This window comes from Strix uralensis, chromosome 2 (genome assembly GCF_047716275.1).
Source record: "Strix uralensis isolate ZFMK-TIS-50842 chromosome 2, bStrUra1, whole genome shotgun sequence".
NCBI lineage: Eukaryota > Metazoa > Chordata > Aves > Strigiformes > Strigidae > Strix > Strix uralensis.
The window spans coordinates 115,222,932-115,238,226 of record NC_133973.1 but is presented as its reverse complement, the minus strand read 5'-3'; the positions used below and the strand labels follow the sequence as shown (position 1 = coordinate 115,238,226).

The following is a 15,295-nucleotide window of genomic DNA, read 5'->3' as shown; positions in this document are numbered from 1 at the left end:
CAACTGCCAGCCTGTACGGGATACTGAAACTTCTCTATCTCATTCAGGGGAAGGTAATAGAGACTATATACAGTGGAGTTATTTCAAACCGTGTTTTCAACTGGTTTATTGCTTGTCTCCTTGTTTCTGTGAGGACCATCTTAAGATGTGCATATCTAGGAAAAGTGAAAAAACCACATTTTCTCTTTTCAGTTCATATTGTTCTGTTCTAAATTCTGAGATATCAGATTATTTCCTTTCATAAAAATACTGCACTCTGTATGCTTCCCACACACACCACTTTTTTTTTTATTTATTCCGAAATCAAAGTTACAACACCCCAACCTGTGTGGAAATTAAAAAAAAAAAAAAAAAAAAGAAAGAGACAATCGGGAAGGTTGCAATAAAACCCCCACACACTCACTAAGACCCACAGCCTTATAGTTTACTCTTCCGATGCAACATACAACTGGGAAGAAACTTGATTGTTGAACTCCACAGATCTACAAAAACGAACAACAGATCTACAAGAACTTAGATCCGCTTAAAATACCATCTTTGTGCAGCTCTAGGGTTCCTCCCAACTCTGATGCATTGGCAGCTCTGACAACTTTTATTTGTTGCAATGGGCCACGCCAGTAAATAGGATTTCTCCGAAACACACAGATCCATTGCAAGAGACCGAATAACCAAATCTGGTAAACTGATGAAGAGCTACTAAAGTAGCTCTTATGAGATGAAAAACGTTCGTTATTTCATACTCATTGGATAAAATAATTGATTTAATTTCTGAAGCACGCAGATTTAAATAGTTTGCGTTACTGCACTGTAGAGGGAAAGAATGATCGGGAGACTTGACATGCCTGATTGTCTGTGTGTATGGGACATCATACCACTAACATTTTCATCCTACCATGTATCTTAAATATTTCCTGCTGATTTAGTGAATGGTATTGTCCTTTCAAGCCCAAGCTGAGTTTTCCATTTAGAGCTTTCATTGACAGAATCAAACATCCCATCAACCACCTGGTCTTGCATATGCTTCTCATAATTGTCCTTTCTTAATTCCTCTTTTACCTCTCAAATTGTTCTTTCAGCACATCCTCTGAATAATCCCTAAATGCTGCCACAAAGCTGGAGAGGAGATAAGACAGTGCTTCTACCTTTCCTTCTTTTACACCACCTCTGGGTAAATGCTACATTTCAGAATTGTCATCTTTATCTAAAATCCTGTCCTGCATTCCAGACATCTCAAATAGCTAGCTATCACACAGTTAGAAGAGAGCTATTGATTTCCACATTATCTCCACTTTTTCCATTACTCTGGACAAAGTTAGGACAAACAAAATCAATAAACAAATTAGAAAAAGTTAGCAGTAAATGTTAATGAACATCTAAGAGCTTCACTTCTTGTAATTGCTGTAAAACAATTAGAGAAATCAATGAAGGCAAAAATTGTGATTTCTATCACTTCTCAATTTAATAGTACTCTTAATTTAAAATAGTACTCTTAATTTAATCTAATTATCTAATATTTATTTTAATTATCATTATCTCTGTCATTCTTTCTGAATGGCCACTGGCCACATATAGTTTGCTAATGAAAAGGTCACTACCTTTCCTTTTCCTGACAGATTTAAATTCTGCAAGCTTATTACGTATTTATGGCATATACATACTGTGTTAGCAAACACAATTTGTAGAACAGATCCGAAAACCACCCAAGCAACAATATGACTGAATTTCCTTAGCCAACCACTGTGTCTGAAAAACACAGCACTAAGCGTGCCATAGATGTAAATTCCATTTTACTGTTTGTTACAATTCAAAGAATATTGATGCATAAAACCTTATTGTTTGAAGCTAAAATAAGCAACATTCCTGTACTACACAGAAACTTAAGAGCACTCTGAGATATCTTAGCTGCCTGACTCCTATGTGTATGGTTGAAGGCAGTGACTTAAAGACAGATCTCCCCTCATATTTCCTACTCCCTCTTGACTACAGAAAGACAGAATTTGTTGATATTCATTATATATTAGGAAGACTGTCCTTTACTGAAACTTTTCTTAAGGGTACAAAATATGTAAAACTTCAAGATTAGGTATACAATACAATTTTACTGTTAAATCTTAAATCCTCTCTGGACTTGGACAAGAAATTAGGAAAACAGGTTATCTCTCAACAGAATAAGAGATTTGAGAAAAGATAAGAACAGCTTCAATGGAAAGCCTAAGCTCTGCTACAGAACTAAAAACAAGTACTAACAGCTAAACTACTGTATTTCCTCTTTTCAGAGAAACAATGTGCCATTTTGAATGTATTTCAACTTTCACAAGAAAGGAAAAAAATGACTAATTTAAGTCATGGCATTTGAGATGCATGTAAGTCATCTTATCACTAAGAGTGTTTACTGACTGCACAGCGTATACTCAGATTGCAGACTCTTGAACCTGTCTGTGCTAAGAACCTAGAGGTAGAGATGCATGTTACAGTAGCAGGACATCATTAGAAGTAATTAGTTTTGTTAAGAAAAGCAAGATGATAGCTCTCATTAAATCAGCTTGGTTTAAATATATACTTTCTGAAGCCCCAATAAAGACAATATTTTTTCATTTCAGAATAATTCAATTTCTAACAAGATACACTTTCATGGATAATACCAGAAATTAAAATTTAAATTATTCCTTAAAACTAATGATTGAATCGAGTAATTCAGTATGTTTTTTCCATCACTGCTTTCCCCTTTGAGCTCAGAATTTTTTAAAAATCTTACTACAAATAGCAGATGTAACACTTCATATCAACAGTCTTTCAGATCTTTTTCTTTCACTGTATTGATTCACTTAGATTAGCATATTCTGAACTACAAGTTACCTATTTTAAATTTTTAGACGTACATTTTAAGCGAGAAAGTAATTTTAAAAATACCCTACAATTAGTAAAATAAACTATTAAATACACAGTCCAATTTCAACAATTATTTCAATAGCATATTTCAACAAATACACTGAATATTGAAACACATTTCAGTAAGTATGTATATTCAATGACTATATCTTTCAGTTGTGTAATTATTCACTCAGTTGCAGTCTTGTAATTTAACAAATCCACTTGTGCATGGCATTTCAAAGCAATGAAGGTATGGACTGAAACTTACATTAACCAAACCAAAATAGTGCTCATTGACTGGAAATTGTTCTGGACCAATCTCTTTCTCCAAAGCTGAGGCATTCGCGCCCTAGATAAAACAAAAGCAGTAAAATATTAGCGTTGTAACTACGCATACAGTGAATTTAACTAGTTGAGAAAAAAGATGAAGTTTTTTGGCATGAATAAATGATCAAAACAATTAACCAACCAAAAAAACCCCCCAAAACCCTGGCCACAACTACAGACCTTGCTAACACCAAAGCGGTATCTTCAGATGTCAGACCATAAGACTTTGGGTTTACTAAGCTTACTTACACTGAGGCTCTCTCTAGTCAGGAGGGAGGAAAACAATAATAAATGAGAGACTGCATATTGAAAATGGATGAAACACCTTCCTGTCTGCACCCTGGAGGGGGGAAAAAAGTGGAGTTTGTGATCCAGCTCAACAATTACACACGGCAAATTAACGAAACCTGTTCAGTTAGTCTATTGCTTAACGCAAAGACAAACTTGTAGGCAGGATAATATTAGCTATGAATGCAGAAAAATCAGTCAAGTTCTCTGTTGATTTGCACTCTCAGGATGTTTAGCTTGTTCACAAAACCATTTCACACAGGTCTTAAAGAAGACAGCAAGTCTTCTGTGCCGTAACTTAATGCTTACATACTTATAATAAAGAACTTAACACTCTTTCACCACAAGAAAATTATTTCAACATAATCCAAAATACCTTAAGATATGTGTTTCCAAAACATTTCAAAGTTATATCATTTTAATGTATTTTCATGCAATTACACTGCTTTGTTGTTCTGTATTTATTATTTCAGAGTGGATCTTCTTTAATAACAATTGCATTAATACAGTATTGCAAAGCAGGTGATACAAGGCCAAATGGTGAGCTCCTCTTAACAAGTGTAATTTTCATACTGTATAGCACATTTCAGAAAAAGTTTAGAAATGCAGATTGTTCATAGGAAGCAAAGAGAATGGAAATATAAAATGTTGAAAGTGCTTTGCTAAATACCTTGAACTTTGTAAAATTAAAAGACAACATAGTGCAGCTAGTGTTGGTGTGCATTACAAATGCTGCAGCCTTTGCCCAACAAATCTGTTGGGTCTGATCCTCAAAAAGAAATCAGAGAGGGTAACTTTGGTTACTCTGTGGTTCCAGCTGATGACTGTTGATTTAACTGGTGCAATAAATATTGGGTTTCAAAGGAAAAAGAGGTTTTTATTTAGAGACAGAAAAACCTCTACTCTGGAAAATTTGGAGAACAAAACCCCCTAGCTTTCTATGAGCTCTTACACTGATTGCTTTTAGAGAAAAGCAAATGTATCCAACTCTAAATCCCATTTGTTGCACACAACAACACAGAGAGAGAGATGCTCTATCAAACTAATACATGAGCATGAATATTCCAGTCTAAAGTCAGACCTAAGTGAAGCTAAAACAGCACATAGTATACAGCAAAGAATCTTAAAAACAGATGCAATTCCCTCCCAACAAGTTCTTTCTTTACACCAAAGATGTAGCAAATAGCCCTGGACATTACAACAATAAAATTAAATCAAATTCACAAACTGCATTCACAGATTAACTACAGATAGAGGGAAGGGGGATAGAATTAAAATTAGGACTGTATCAAAACGTATAAAATTAAAATGAAACTATTATGTGGTATCTGCCATGACGTGATTGTGGTACTGCAGAACTTAAGAGTGGTTACGCGATCTAGCTTAGTAGTTCTGAAACTGGAAACACATGGTCAAAGGCCCATTAGGAAGTAACAACTTTAATCAGAATAGAGCAAAAGACAGCAAAACTCCACACTTGAGACAGTACAGCTTTGCTCCATTCACAACACAGCCCCAGCTGCTTTTTCATCAGTCATATCCCCTGCAATTATCCAGTATGAGAAAGCCTCTCCTTTACTAGGGATTTGGCTGCAGGGCTTACTACGTTAGAAGCAGTTCTCAAATATCAATGTTGGTGGTAAGGAAAAGGGGTATAAACCCTCATTTAAGATTAAAGCACTCCACAACTTCTGAATATTTAGTTTTGCAGCCTTATGAAATACACCCACGAGCTCTGGCGAGGTGGATGCTATTTACAAATAAACTAGACAAAAAAGAACTGTGGAGGCCTTTTTATTCTGTTGTTAAAATCTCTACTTCTTTAAAAATAAATAAATTCAAGAGCAGGCTTTTAGGAAATTCTTTCTCTTTTCGAAGCTAGGGTGGAGTAGCTGCTTTATTCTATCTTTGGAAGGAAGAATATTATGGTATAAACTTTGATGTTTCTGCTTTGTACAGACCTGAACACTGTATTTAGTCTTCTAGCACAGTAAAGATCCTGACTTAGCAGTAAGAAAGACATGTTAAGATACTCCAATATTGTTTTGGTTTTCTGATTATTAAAGGCTGTTTCATTCAAGGCTTAGACTTTCACATGATTTCAAAGCAACTGCATTATCTATGTTTGAATGCAGTTGTTTATGAATGTTTTATTACTACAAACCAGCATGGATGTTTTACACCATTATAAAAACCCTCCAGCTACTTCAGACTTCCCTCTACAGCTCTCTTTTTTGTCTGTCATAAAGGATGTTATTCCTCCACCCAAAGTAATCATTTATACTGTGCACGGTGTGTTGGTTCAGAGAGTGAGAACACAGTATGCAGCAGGGGCTTTAAAGAGTATGCTAAAATGCATGTTCACATCTGTCCCAAAAAAGATATTTTTAAACCTAACTATTCCTCACTGCAAAACATTTCCCATTCATTATTACAGTACACATTATCCATCCCAGCTGACCCTTCCATTATGCAAATACAGGTGCAGAGGCGAAGCACTGCAACACCACCAACTATTACGGTACCATATCATCTTTTGGACAAGAGGACAGCAGAGGTTTAAGGCCTAAGTGGAGTTTATCTCTTTCCATCAGCCAAGACAGACTTACTGGGCTTGGGATCTAGACTTGGGAGATTTCAGTCTGTGCTGTATGCTGCAAAGTATGGAATTTCTTCCTCTGCCACTTAATCGGGATGTGGGAGGATCCCAAAATGAATCTCTGGTTTTTTTGAGGGCTTACTCAACAAGCCATACAATAGGTGCTCAGTCCCCACACAGCAACTTGGTTTTGACATTGTGCAGGGGACAGAAAGGAACATCATCAACGTTGGTTAGTACACCCACCTCCAGTTTCCCCCACCCTTCTGAGCAGAAGTACACGAGGTCATTACCCCAAAGTGGGAAGGAACAGAGGCACAACAGAAGTCTAAAAAAACTAATACTGCAATAATACTGGCATTTATCAGTTTCTGCATCATATTAGTATAAAACCTATAAATCACCAAACACTGCCTGACATAACCCCACTTCCAGCACAGAGATAATTATACGAGCATACAGAACGCATGTTTGTCATAGTTAATGTAATACAGCTTTATCAAGTTCGAACACAATATGAAATCAAGATTTGCTTAACTTTTATTTGTTAATGAAAACGATCCTGGAAACAAAGTATCAATGATTACAAAAGAGTCCTCACACATAATGAAAAGTTAAGTGTAAAGCTGAACTGCTGTACACTTCATCCTGGGTTTAACTTCAAACTGATATGAGATAAATCATACGTAACCTTAGTTTAACCATGTTCAAATCATTTGAACATTTACTGCTTACTTCCCCCACCAAGTTAAAGAAAAACGCTACGCTGCTGGATTTTTCAAAGATCCCCTTAGATGCTAAGTTCTTAATGAAGGGATGAGAATCCGTGTTTACCACGGAAGGCCCTTAATCAACTTTTATTTCCAAAAGAGCTTGAGGTTTCTATAAATTAACACATTTAACATAAACCAAATGACTGTTTTATTTCAGTTTAGTGGAATAAAAGCCCAGAAAACACAGCAGGAGAGAAAAGTGTAGTATCTTTTAATTAAGTACAGTTGAATTTTCCTGATTTTCAAGTTTTACAGATATACATTCTCCCAAAGTTCTAAAACAAACTAAAAAAAGTTCTGATATTGTACATTTCAACAGAAAAGGGGAAAAATATAAAGTGCAGACACCTGATGGGGTTTTTTGTTTGTTTAGTTTTTCACTTGCTAAAGTAATAATATCGTTAAATGCCATTTCCACTTTTATTATTGCCTTTTCTCACTGCCTCAGAGGTCATGCTATTGTGGTGCTACATGTTGAACTAGTACTCCTGAGACACCCTGACAGCTAACATATGGATAATCTAACTGGAGCCAATCTGTCAAGCAAATCAGCTGCTTCTGATCCTGACATACACACTCTGGGTTTCAGAGGTTTTTTGCTAGATTAGTTCTAGGCTGGCTTTGTGACTGAACACCCAGCTGCAGCTGAACTATATTGCTTGATTTAGTTTCCTCCAAAAGGTATCTAGTTTGTGCACTCTACTACTTCAAGATGCAAACCAAAGTATGGTAAATTGGGATGCCGGGGAGAATCACTTCAGAACTGCATACACCTTACCTGAACTAAAACACTAACAAAAATTAACCTGGCACTTCGTCTAAAGAAAAAAAATACATGTCACCCCATATTAAAAATACTGTCTAAAAAAATGTCAGCAAGCAGGCAAACAATTTCAGTTTTAAGTGTCTTACCTTGTTGTTATCATCCAACCTAGTAGGCAGCACTTCTCTTACAAAGACTTGATTCATAACCAGCCTAATGTGCCTTGAAGATTACACTGGCATTAGTCTTACTGGTGTGGGATAGGGGCTTTGATCTATCCCTTTCTAGAATTAGTTGATAACTTGGTGGGTCACCTTTTCAGTATTTTGCTGTAACAGCTTTATCCTCTGGCTTGAGTTGTAAATTTCCTGAGTAAAACCAAAAATGTCCCCTTTAAAAGAAATTTCTTATCTCAAAACTTGCATTTGCTGTCAAAATTCTGAAGATCCATTTCTCCCTTCACACATGCACTATGCTAGATACTACAATGCTCTCCACCTCCCTCGAGAAACAAGGAACGATAAAGATAAAAGGTGACTCACATAACTAAACCGTGTTGCATAGGTCTATGTAAGCCCAATTTTTTAAACATGACCTTAGCTATAGGTAAGTGAACAACACCACCGTCAACACCCACAAAACAGAACTTCTGTTCTTCCTAGCGACAGAAAGACATTACAAGGGAAACTCAGTAACTGGGAAGAGCAATGTTTTCCTGAACAAGAATAAAACATTAAAAGTGTAAAATTAATTTCATAAAAATAAAGCTCGATATAGAAGCACTTATTTACTAGTGCTATATTTTTTGCAATGTATTAGAAGATTCTTCCTTGTCTGTGCCGTTAGTGAAGGTATACAGAATGTCATAGTCTACACTAATTAATGCACTGACTGATGGAATCTTTTGTTAAAGAAGAAATACAAAATTCTACTCTTCCAGTTATGTTTTATCAGAATAGGTGAATTCATACTTTTCCATGTATTTATATGAATCAGGATTAAGAGCAAACAGAATAGCTATATTAAATCAGTTCTTATCTGTTGTTTCTACTGCAAACAAAATGGGAATGCGTTTTTCATATTGTTTCTAGCCCAGGAAGCAGAAGTGAAATATGCTGAGTGGGATTCGTTGTTCATTTATTTGCATTATATTAACCTTTTAGAAAAATCAGACTAACCTAATCACCCAAAATGTGCGGGGAAGAAAAAAAGAACACGTTTGCTCAATCGCTTTTGTTGATAAACTGCACACTGTGGTGTGTTTCACATGCTTTTTTAACCCACATAATTCCTGTTTCGTAAGAACAAGTATGTTGCTTTTATAATTTCTAATTTTCATGGAATTATAAAAAGAATTTGAGTTTACGAAAAATGGTTAAAATGTTTTCCAGTTCTGGTCTACTTATGTTAATACATCATTCTGGTTCTACACTACAAAATGATCTAGATTTTTTTTTTTTTTGCCCTCAACTGAAAGATCAGATAGACCTTTTTTGAAATAAGTAATTTGTTAAAAGCATTCAACTTTAGCAAACTTCCTAAGCTAGGAAAACAAAAGTTACCCCCTATGCAGGGCTTTCATATACGTCTTTCCTTCAACAAATTTGAAAGAGAAAAGTAGACAATATCAATTAATGGACAGACATCCTTCTACCACATTTTTACAGAATCATTCCTAGAAGTTTCAATGCAAATTAGTTGCTTCAGTACTTTAAACAGTAAATACAAAGACTATATAAATGACCAATCTAAATATCCAAGCTTTGTCTAGGATCAGTTTTTCCCATTGACACAGCTAAAAATTCTGTCAGCCAGACTACAGTCCAAGTTTGTATTTCATTGTTTCTTCATGCTCAGAACTTGCAAGGTGAATATATGTATACATACTGGTAGAAGGAAAAAGGAACATTTACATAATTGGAATTATCCAACTAAGTAATATGCCAACCAAATAATTCTCTGTGCTGGTATAAATATTGCTTTACAGCTACACAACTTCAGGGATTTTTTTCTTCGTGTCTCATATCTGACATTTGTTTTATATTTAGTCAAATTCATATTTTGATGTAAATTTAAAACAAATTTGTCTAAATTAATTAGTATACTAAGCAGCATCACAAACCCAGTATTTTAAAGAGCAAATGTACAGACTCATCTTTTATTACCATACTGTAGCATGTTACATCTACAAAAATGATGATGACAAATGCTACAATCATGTTTGAATCTTAATGTCATATTTATCATGAAATATTCTCCTGATAAGAACTCCAGCAGATCAGTGAACCTCCCTACTGTGGTTTAAGCTCTTACCCAAACTGTCTAACAAATACTCCAAAATCTAATGTGCTTGCAACAGAATCACCGCAACAAAACACGTGCCTGAACACCCCAGTCCACTGATCAAGGCGGATTCAGGTCATGATGCCAGAGTGAAACGCAGTGGCTGAGACACAGCACATGTTCCTTCTTGCCAACCCTGCTACACAAGCAAGTCAGACAACTGGATAAAGGAATACCATAACATGGCTATTTTGTCTGTGTTACTTTAGTCCTCTCCTCTTTTGCTTTCTTTTCTATCACGTCCTCACTTTGAAGCTATGTTTTTTCACAACTTTTCCCTCCTTGCTGTAACTCTCAATTCTCACTTCTTCCAGCATGTGTCTTCTGTACACCTTCCTGTGGAATCTGTTAACTTGATCATCAATTAATGTTTAAGTATTATAATTTGTGCTTCAGAGGAGACACTGCAATTAGAAGGAACAGGAGTGAGTACACCATAGCCATTTCTGGCTGACTGCAAACTCTGGCAAACATCAGTTTACATTAAGTGCAGATTTCACAATCAGGTTTGAAAACCCTGTTGTAAACAAATAATTCTTTAAGCAGTAATGAAGTCCATATATGTATACCTATCTCACAGTTAGTTATAAAATTTTCCTGCAATGAAATGTCTGTATAAAGCCTCTGCTCTGACATTTGAAGTAGGTGCACTGCAACCTTCCTTCAGCTGGGCACTTCCAGGGTCTGTTTCCCCTAATCTGCCTTTTTTTTCCCCCCACATGCTTGTTTGAACTTAAGTACCCGAGACCTCTTCACCCTTGTCAAATGCGACTCAAACAGGCAAAAGGGTACTGCTGACAGTACCCTTAGACAGGAGACAAGCAGGAAAAGGACAATAACCAGCCATTCAGTATGACTCAAGTCTTAATCCTTCCAAAAACAAAACAAAAATTTGGATTGTAAGGTATGCACAGACTCCTCATGCAGAACACACTGTTACATCATACAATCACCATCTACCTACAAACTACGTATTTGATGTCAGTGTTGGGGAGCTGAACCGATCACTGAAGACATTCAGTGTCACTGACCCTGTATATAAGATGCTAAACTGGCAGACAGAGAAGGGAACGTGTAGACAAATACCTGAAACACAAAGAAAAGATTTTCATGTCTAATGCTACAGTTTCTAGATTAGCATCATTTTTAAAGTTCATTAAACTTTTTCAGGTTGTGCTAACATAATCAACCAGTTTCTAGACGAAACACTGAAAAACAAGCGCTACTACCATTTCAGCTTCCTGTATGAGACTGACATCTTTGTAGCTTTTAAGCTACAAAGATAATTTCTATCTTCTCTTTGCTTCAGCTACTATAAAACTTGATACCTTTCAACTGCTGGCAAGTGTTTGCTGGATTCTAGACAACAGAAGCAAAAGTCAGAAGTACTAGATTCAATCTCTATTTTATGGTGAGTATAGTTTGGGGCACATCTTCATCGCAGTTAGCATGGGTTACTTTACCATTTCTCAGCCATGCATAAAACCCCCCTATAATTCAGTCAGGTAAGACTTTGACTGCAGTTTAACGCGTGGATGAGGGTAAGAGACCAAGTTCTGCTTTTACTGCAAAAAACATTAAAAAAAAAAAAAAAAGATCATACAATCATACAGTTTTAACTTCATGCATTTTGCAACAAGAACAGTAGCTAAAGCACTCAAGGCCAAAGGTATTTTCCAGTGCTTTTCCACAAACTCCAGCCTTGTAATTACGACTTACTACAGGACAAGGAACCATAGGAGTGGTGCTGTAGAGCAAAGAAGTCCAAGGAAGCTCAAAGGGATACAACACTAGGAGACAGTACTACAGGAAGAGCTCTGCCATCACTGGTATGAACAATATTGAGGCCAAAGCAATATTGTTTGGCCAAACAACCAAACAATATCTATACTGAGCATAGATCAATGAACTAGTAAAGCATACAAAAGAACCAACCATTTGTAGACAGAATGTGCTCTTGTAAGATCATCTCAAAAGGCACCATGGCTAACAAACTAAAAATACTAGATATCACTCTTCACTGTACCCACACAACCTGCCAGTACTGTAAAATGTAATATATAGCTTTCTAGTATTCAGAGCTTGAACAACAAGGATAAGATGCATAAAATCTAAGTGAGTCAGCAGAAGTGAAACTTGAATTTGGATATAAAAAAGGAAGTCGTGAAATGCAGGACTGCAATGAAAGAGCGTCTTCAATATAGTTCCAGGCTGCTCTGTTACAAATAAAAAGTGTATGTGCATGTTAGGTTTGTGTAGGCACAAACTGTCTCTTGACAAAAATTGCTTGTTACTGGTTTGGTACTAACCAAACATGAGAAGGAACAGCCTGAGAGTTCTTGTAAAAGGCATGGGGAAAGGCAAGAAAAACTCGTGAGAATTTTTAGGAAGCTGTCTGGCAGTTTATCAAACAGTGGGTTGACACAGAGAAGAATTGCCAGAAAAAAAAAAAAAATAGTATTACTCAGCAATTATATTCCTTTTTGGTTTTGCAAAAATATATGCTTAAACATACTCTTGTTAAAACAAGAGTACTGTTAAAACTGTTAAAACAAGACTCTTGTTAAAATGAAAAAGATCTGCCTGACCGTAACCACAGTGTTCTAAACAACTCCAAAGTAAATACCAAGTGTTTCTTCACATTGTCTTTACTGAAATGTTTATAAGCATAATCTTGTATTACCTGTTAAGTGTTGAAAAAACTTTCACAGCAGGTATCCTATGCTAGCTGTCCCATCTCACAGTTCTATTGAAGCTCATGCATCAGAAAGGCACAGGAAAGATCTTACTCCTGGAGTTTATCCATCTCAGCACACACGATTATGATTGAATGAATAATACCTAATTGCCATCGAAATTTCAGCTTCATGAATATAGACACTTTAGTTAATCATAAGAAGATTTTTAGTTGAAAAAACTGTTTTGGGATTGACCTGTCAATGACATAATGTGAATGACATAATGTCATTTCTAATAAACATACATACAGAAAAAATCTTAACTGCTTGGCCAGTCCAGACCTACAACTTCTATGCTGTCCAGAAACAGAAAAGTGAGGTCCTAAACTGGACCTAAATCAAGAGGCCAGGACTAAATTTATGTTGCAAAAAGGCTAGTGGTAGTCAACCATAGGTGAAAAGATGTTAGCTAGAACTGCAATGAAATGAGATCATCCTAGCTGCAGGACCAATGACAGTCCTCAACAGTCTAACCTAAAATCTAACTACTTCAGAGAATGAAAACTTCTGAAGTACATGATATACGTCCTACAACATTTGGCCATATGAAGATGCTGGTATACAGCTCATGAATTCAAGAAGCCAGACTCTACAAGTCCAAATGAAAAGATGTGATCTCCCATATCACAAAAAACATTAGTCCAGCTGATCAGCAACCACCTGAGCAATCTCACCCCATGGGCTTACAGACATCCATTCAAAATTCTCATGGGCCACCTCTGCAATGCCTGTTTGAGATGTTAAAGCCTTTTCACAGCAAAATTTATGAAAACCATAAATCAGTTTCCAATAATATAAAACATAAGCATTTCCCACTGCTTGACGTTATGAGACATTGTAATCGCAAACCAGCAAACGAGATGACAAGAGTCCATTTTGCCCCTTAACCATCTCTTCCCTTCCCCTGGAAAGAGATTTGGGAACAAGAACTTTCATTTGGCCTTGGAATAGGTAGAAAAGAGCACACATGCAAGATCTTCAGCTACAAATCATCAACACATCTCTTCCATGACAAGTAGTAACTTCTACTGACTAAGGGATATTTCCTTCCTTAAATTCAGCATTCTTCCATCAGTGAATCTACTGAGCTCCCCACCCCACTTTAAAAAAACCCCAAGAGAGCCTTATCACATCTGTGGATCTGCTTATAGCTCTGATTTATCAAGAGAGAGGGTAATGATAAAGCAATCCCTGTAAGATGCCTCCTATCAGGACTTGGATCGATGCAAACAAGTCAAATTAGATGCCAAGGCGTGGAGCGCGCTCGGCCGCACAGATCACGCGGGATGCACACACTTTTCCGGGTAACCAGAGGAGCCCCCGCCTGCAGAGCCGAGGCAGTCACAGCCCCGCCACACGAGTCAAGTGCTCGCAGAGCTGGGCACCATCGGGAGAAGGCGGGCGCTTCTAGAAACCCTGCCCTAAACCCAATACACCTGCAATAAGCAACCTCGAACTCGAGGCCGTGTCCTAAAGCTCCCCCTCCCAGCTTTCGGCACACTTTGGGGAAAAGCTGCGCTCGAACCCCACGCGCCTCTATCCCGTCCCTGCCAGCGTTCCTCCCTCGCCCCCGGCCAGCCCAATCCCCTCAGCGTCTGCAGCAAGGTTGAGTCTCCAAAGCCGATTAACCCCGCTCCGCTCCCGCTCCCCGGCCGGGGACGCCTCCGCGCCGCCCCGGCCCCCCGCCGCCGGGCGCTGCGCAAACCCGGCCCCCCGCTGCAGCCCGCCCCTCGCACGCCCCGCCGGACCCCTTCCACCACCCCGCGTCCCCACCCCCGGGGAGCCGGGCAGGAGGGGGCCGCCCCGGCCCGGCCCGGCCCCGGCCCCTCGCTCACCATGGTACAGATCGAGGCGATTTTGGAGACTGTCATTAGGATTTCCATCCGCCCAGCGCCATCTTCCGCCCAATCACAGCGCCGAGCCGAGCGGAGCCGGGCTGGGCCGGGCGGGAGTAGGAGGGAAGGGCAGGGCAGGCAGGCGACGGGGCAGACCCCACCGCCCCGCCAGCCGCGGGGCGCACGCGGGCCCCAACGGCCGGGCGCGCGGCTCCCCGCCGGCGCCACAGAGGCTCGCTCCCCCTCGCCCCGCGCGCGGCCAGCACCCCGCGCGCCCGCCCCGCCCGGCCCCGCCTCCCGCCGGGCCCTAGCGCCGCCGGGTCACCGGCCGCGCCGCGCCGCCGCACCGCCCCCCCGGCCCGTCCCGCCCCTCGGCACCGCCTCGCGCCCCGGGCCTGGCTCCGCCTCCCGCTGCCTCCCGCGGCGCAGGGCTCCGCCGAACGGGCCTGCGCGGCGCGGCGCGGCGGGGCGGGGCGGGGGCGCGCGCAGGGCCGCTTGAAGGGGCTGGGCCGTCGCGCGCCGGCATGGTGGCGGGCGGTGAGGGAGGTGGTAGGCTGCACTCAGGCTTTGCTTTTCTTTTGTTTTTTCTGTGGCCGCAGGGTTGAAATCTAACGGGCGGTCACTGGGTGCGTGCTGGCAATGGAAGAATTGGCGGGAGGATACGCATCTCCTTAATGCGAGTGCTGAGCTGCTTCCAGGGAAAGAGTTCCCTGGCAGCCAGGAGAGGTGCAAGTGGATTGGCATAACTTGTAGCTAAA

General features: G+C 39.4%; 1 protein-coding gene across 1 annotated transcript in view; it reads right to left on the bottom strand.

The window, feature by feature from the left end:
* The window catches only part of USP12 (ubiquitin specific peptidase 12), a 36,803-nt gene extending 22,011 nt beyond the window's left edge, over positions 1-14,792 (bottom strand). The window contains exons 1-2 of the mRNA XM_074859927.1: positions 14,538-14,792; positions 3,140-3,220 (exon numbers count right to left, since the gene is read on the bottom strand). Of these exons, the coding sequence (XP_074716028.1) occupies positions 3,140-3,220; positions 14,538-14,585 (129 nt within the window). The 5' untranslated portion in view covers positions 14,586-14,792. The remainder of the gene's footprint in view (positions 1-3,139; positions 3,221-14,537) is intronic.
* Positions 14,793-15,295: the final 503 nt, after the last annotated feature.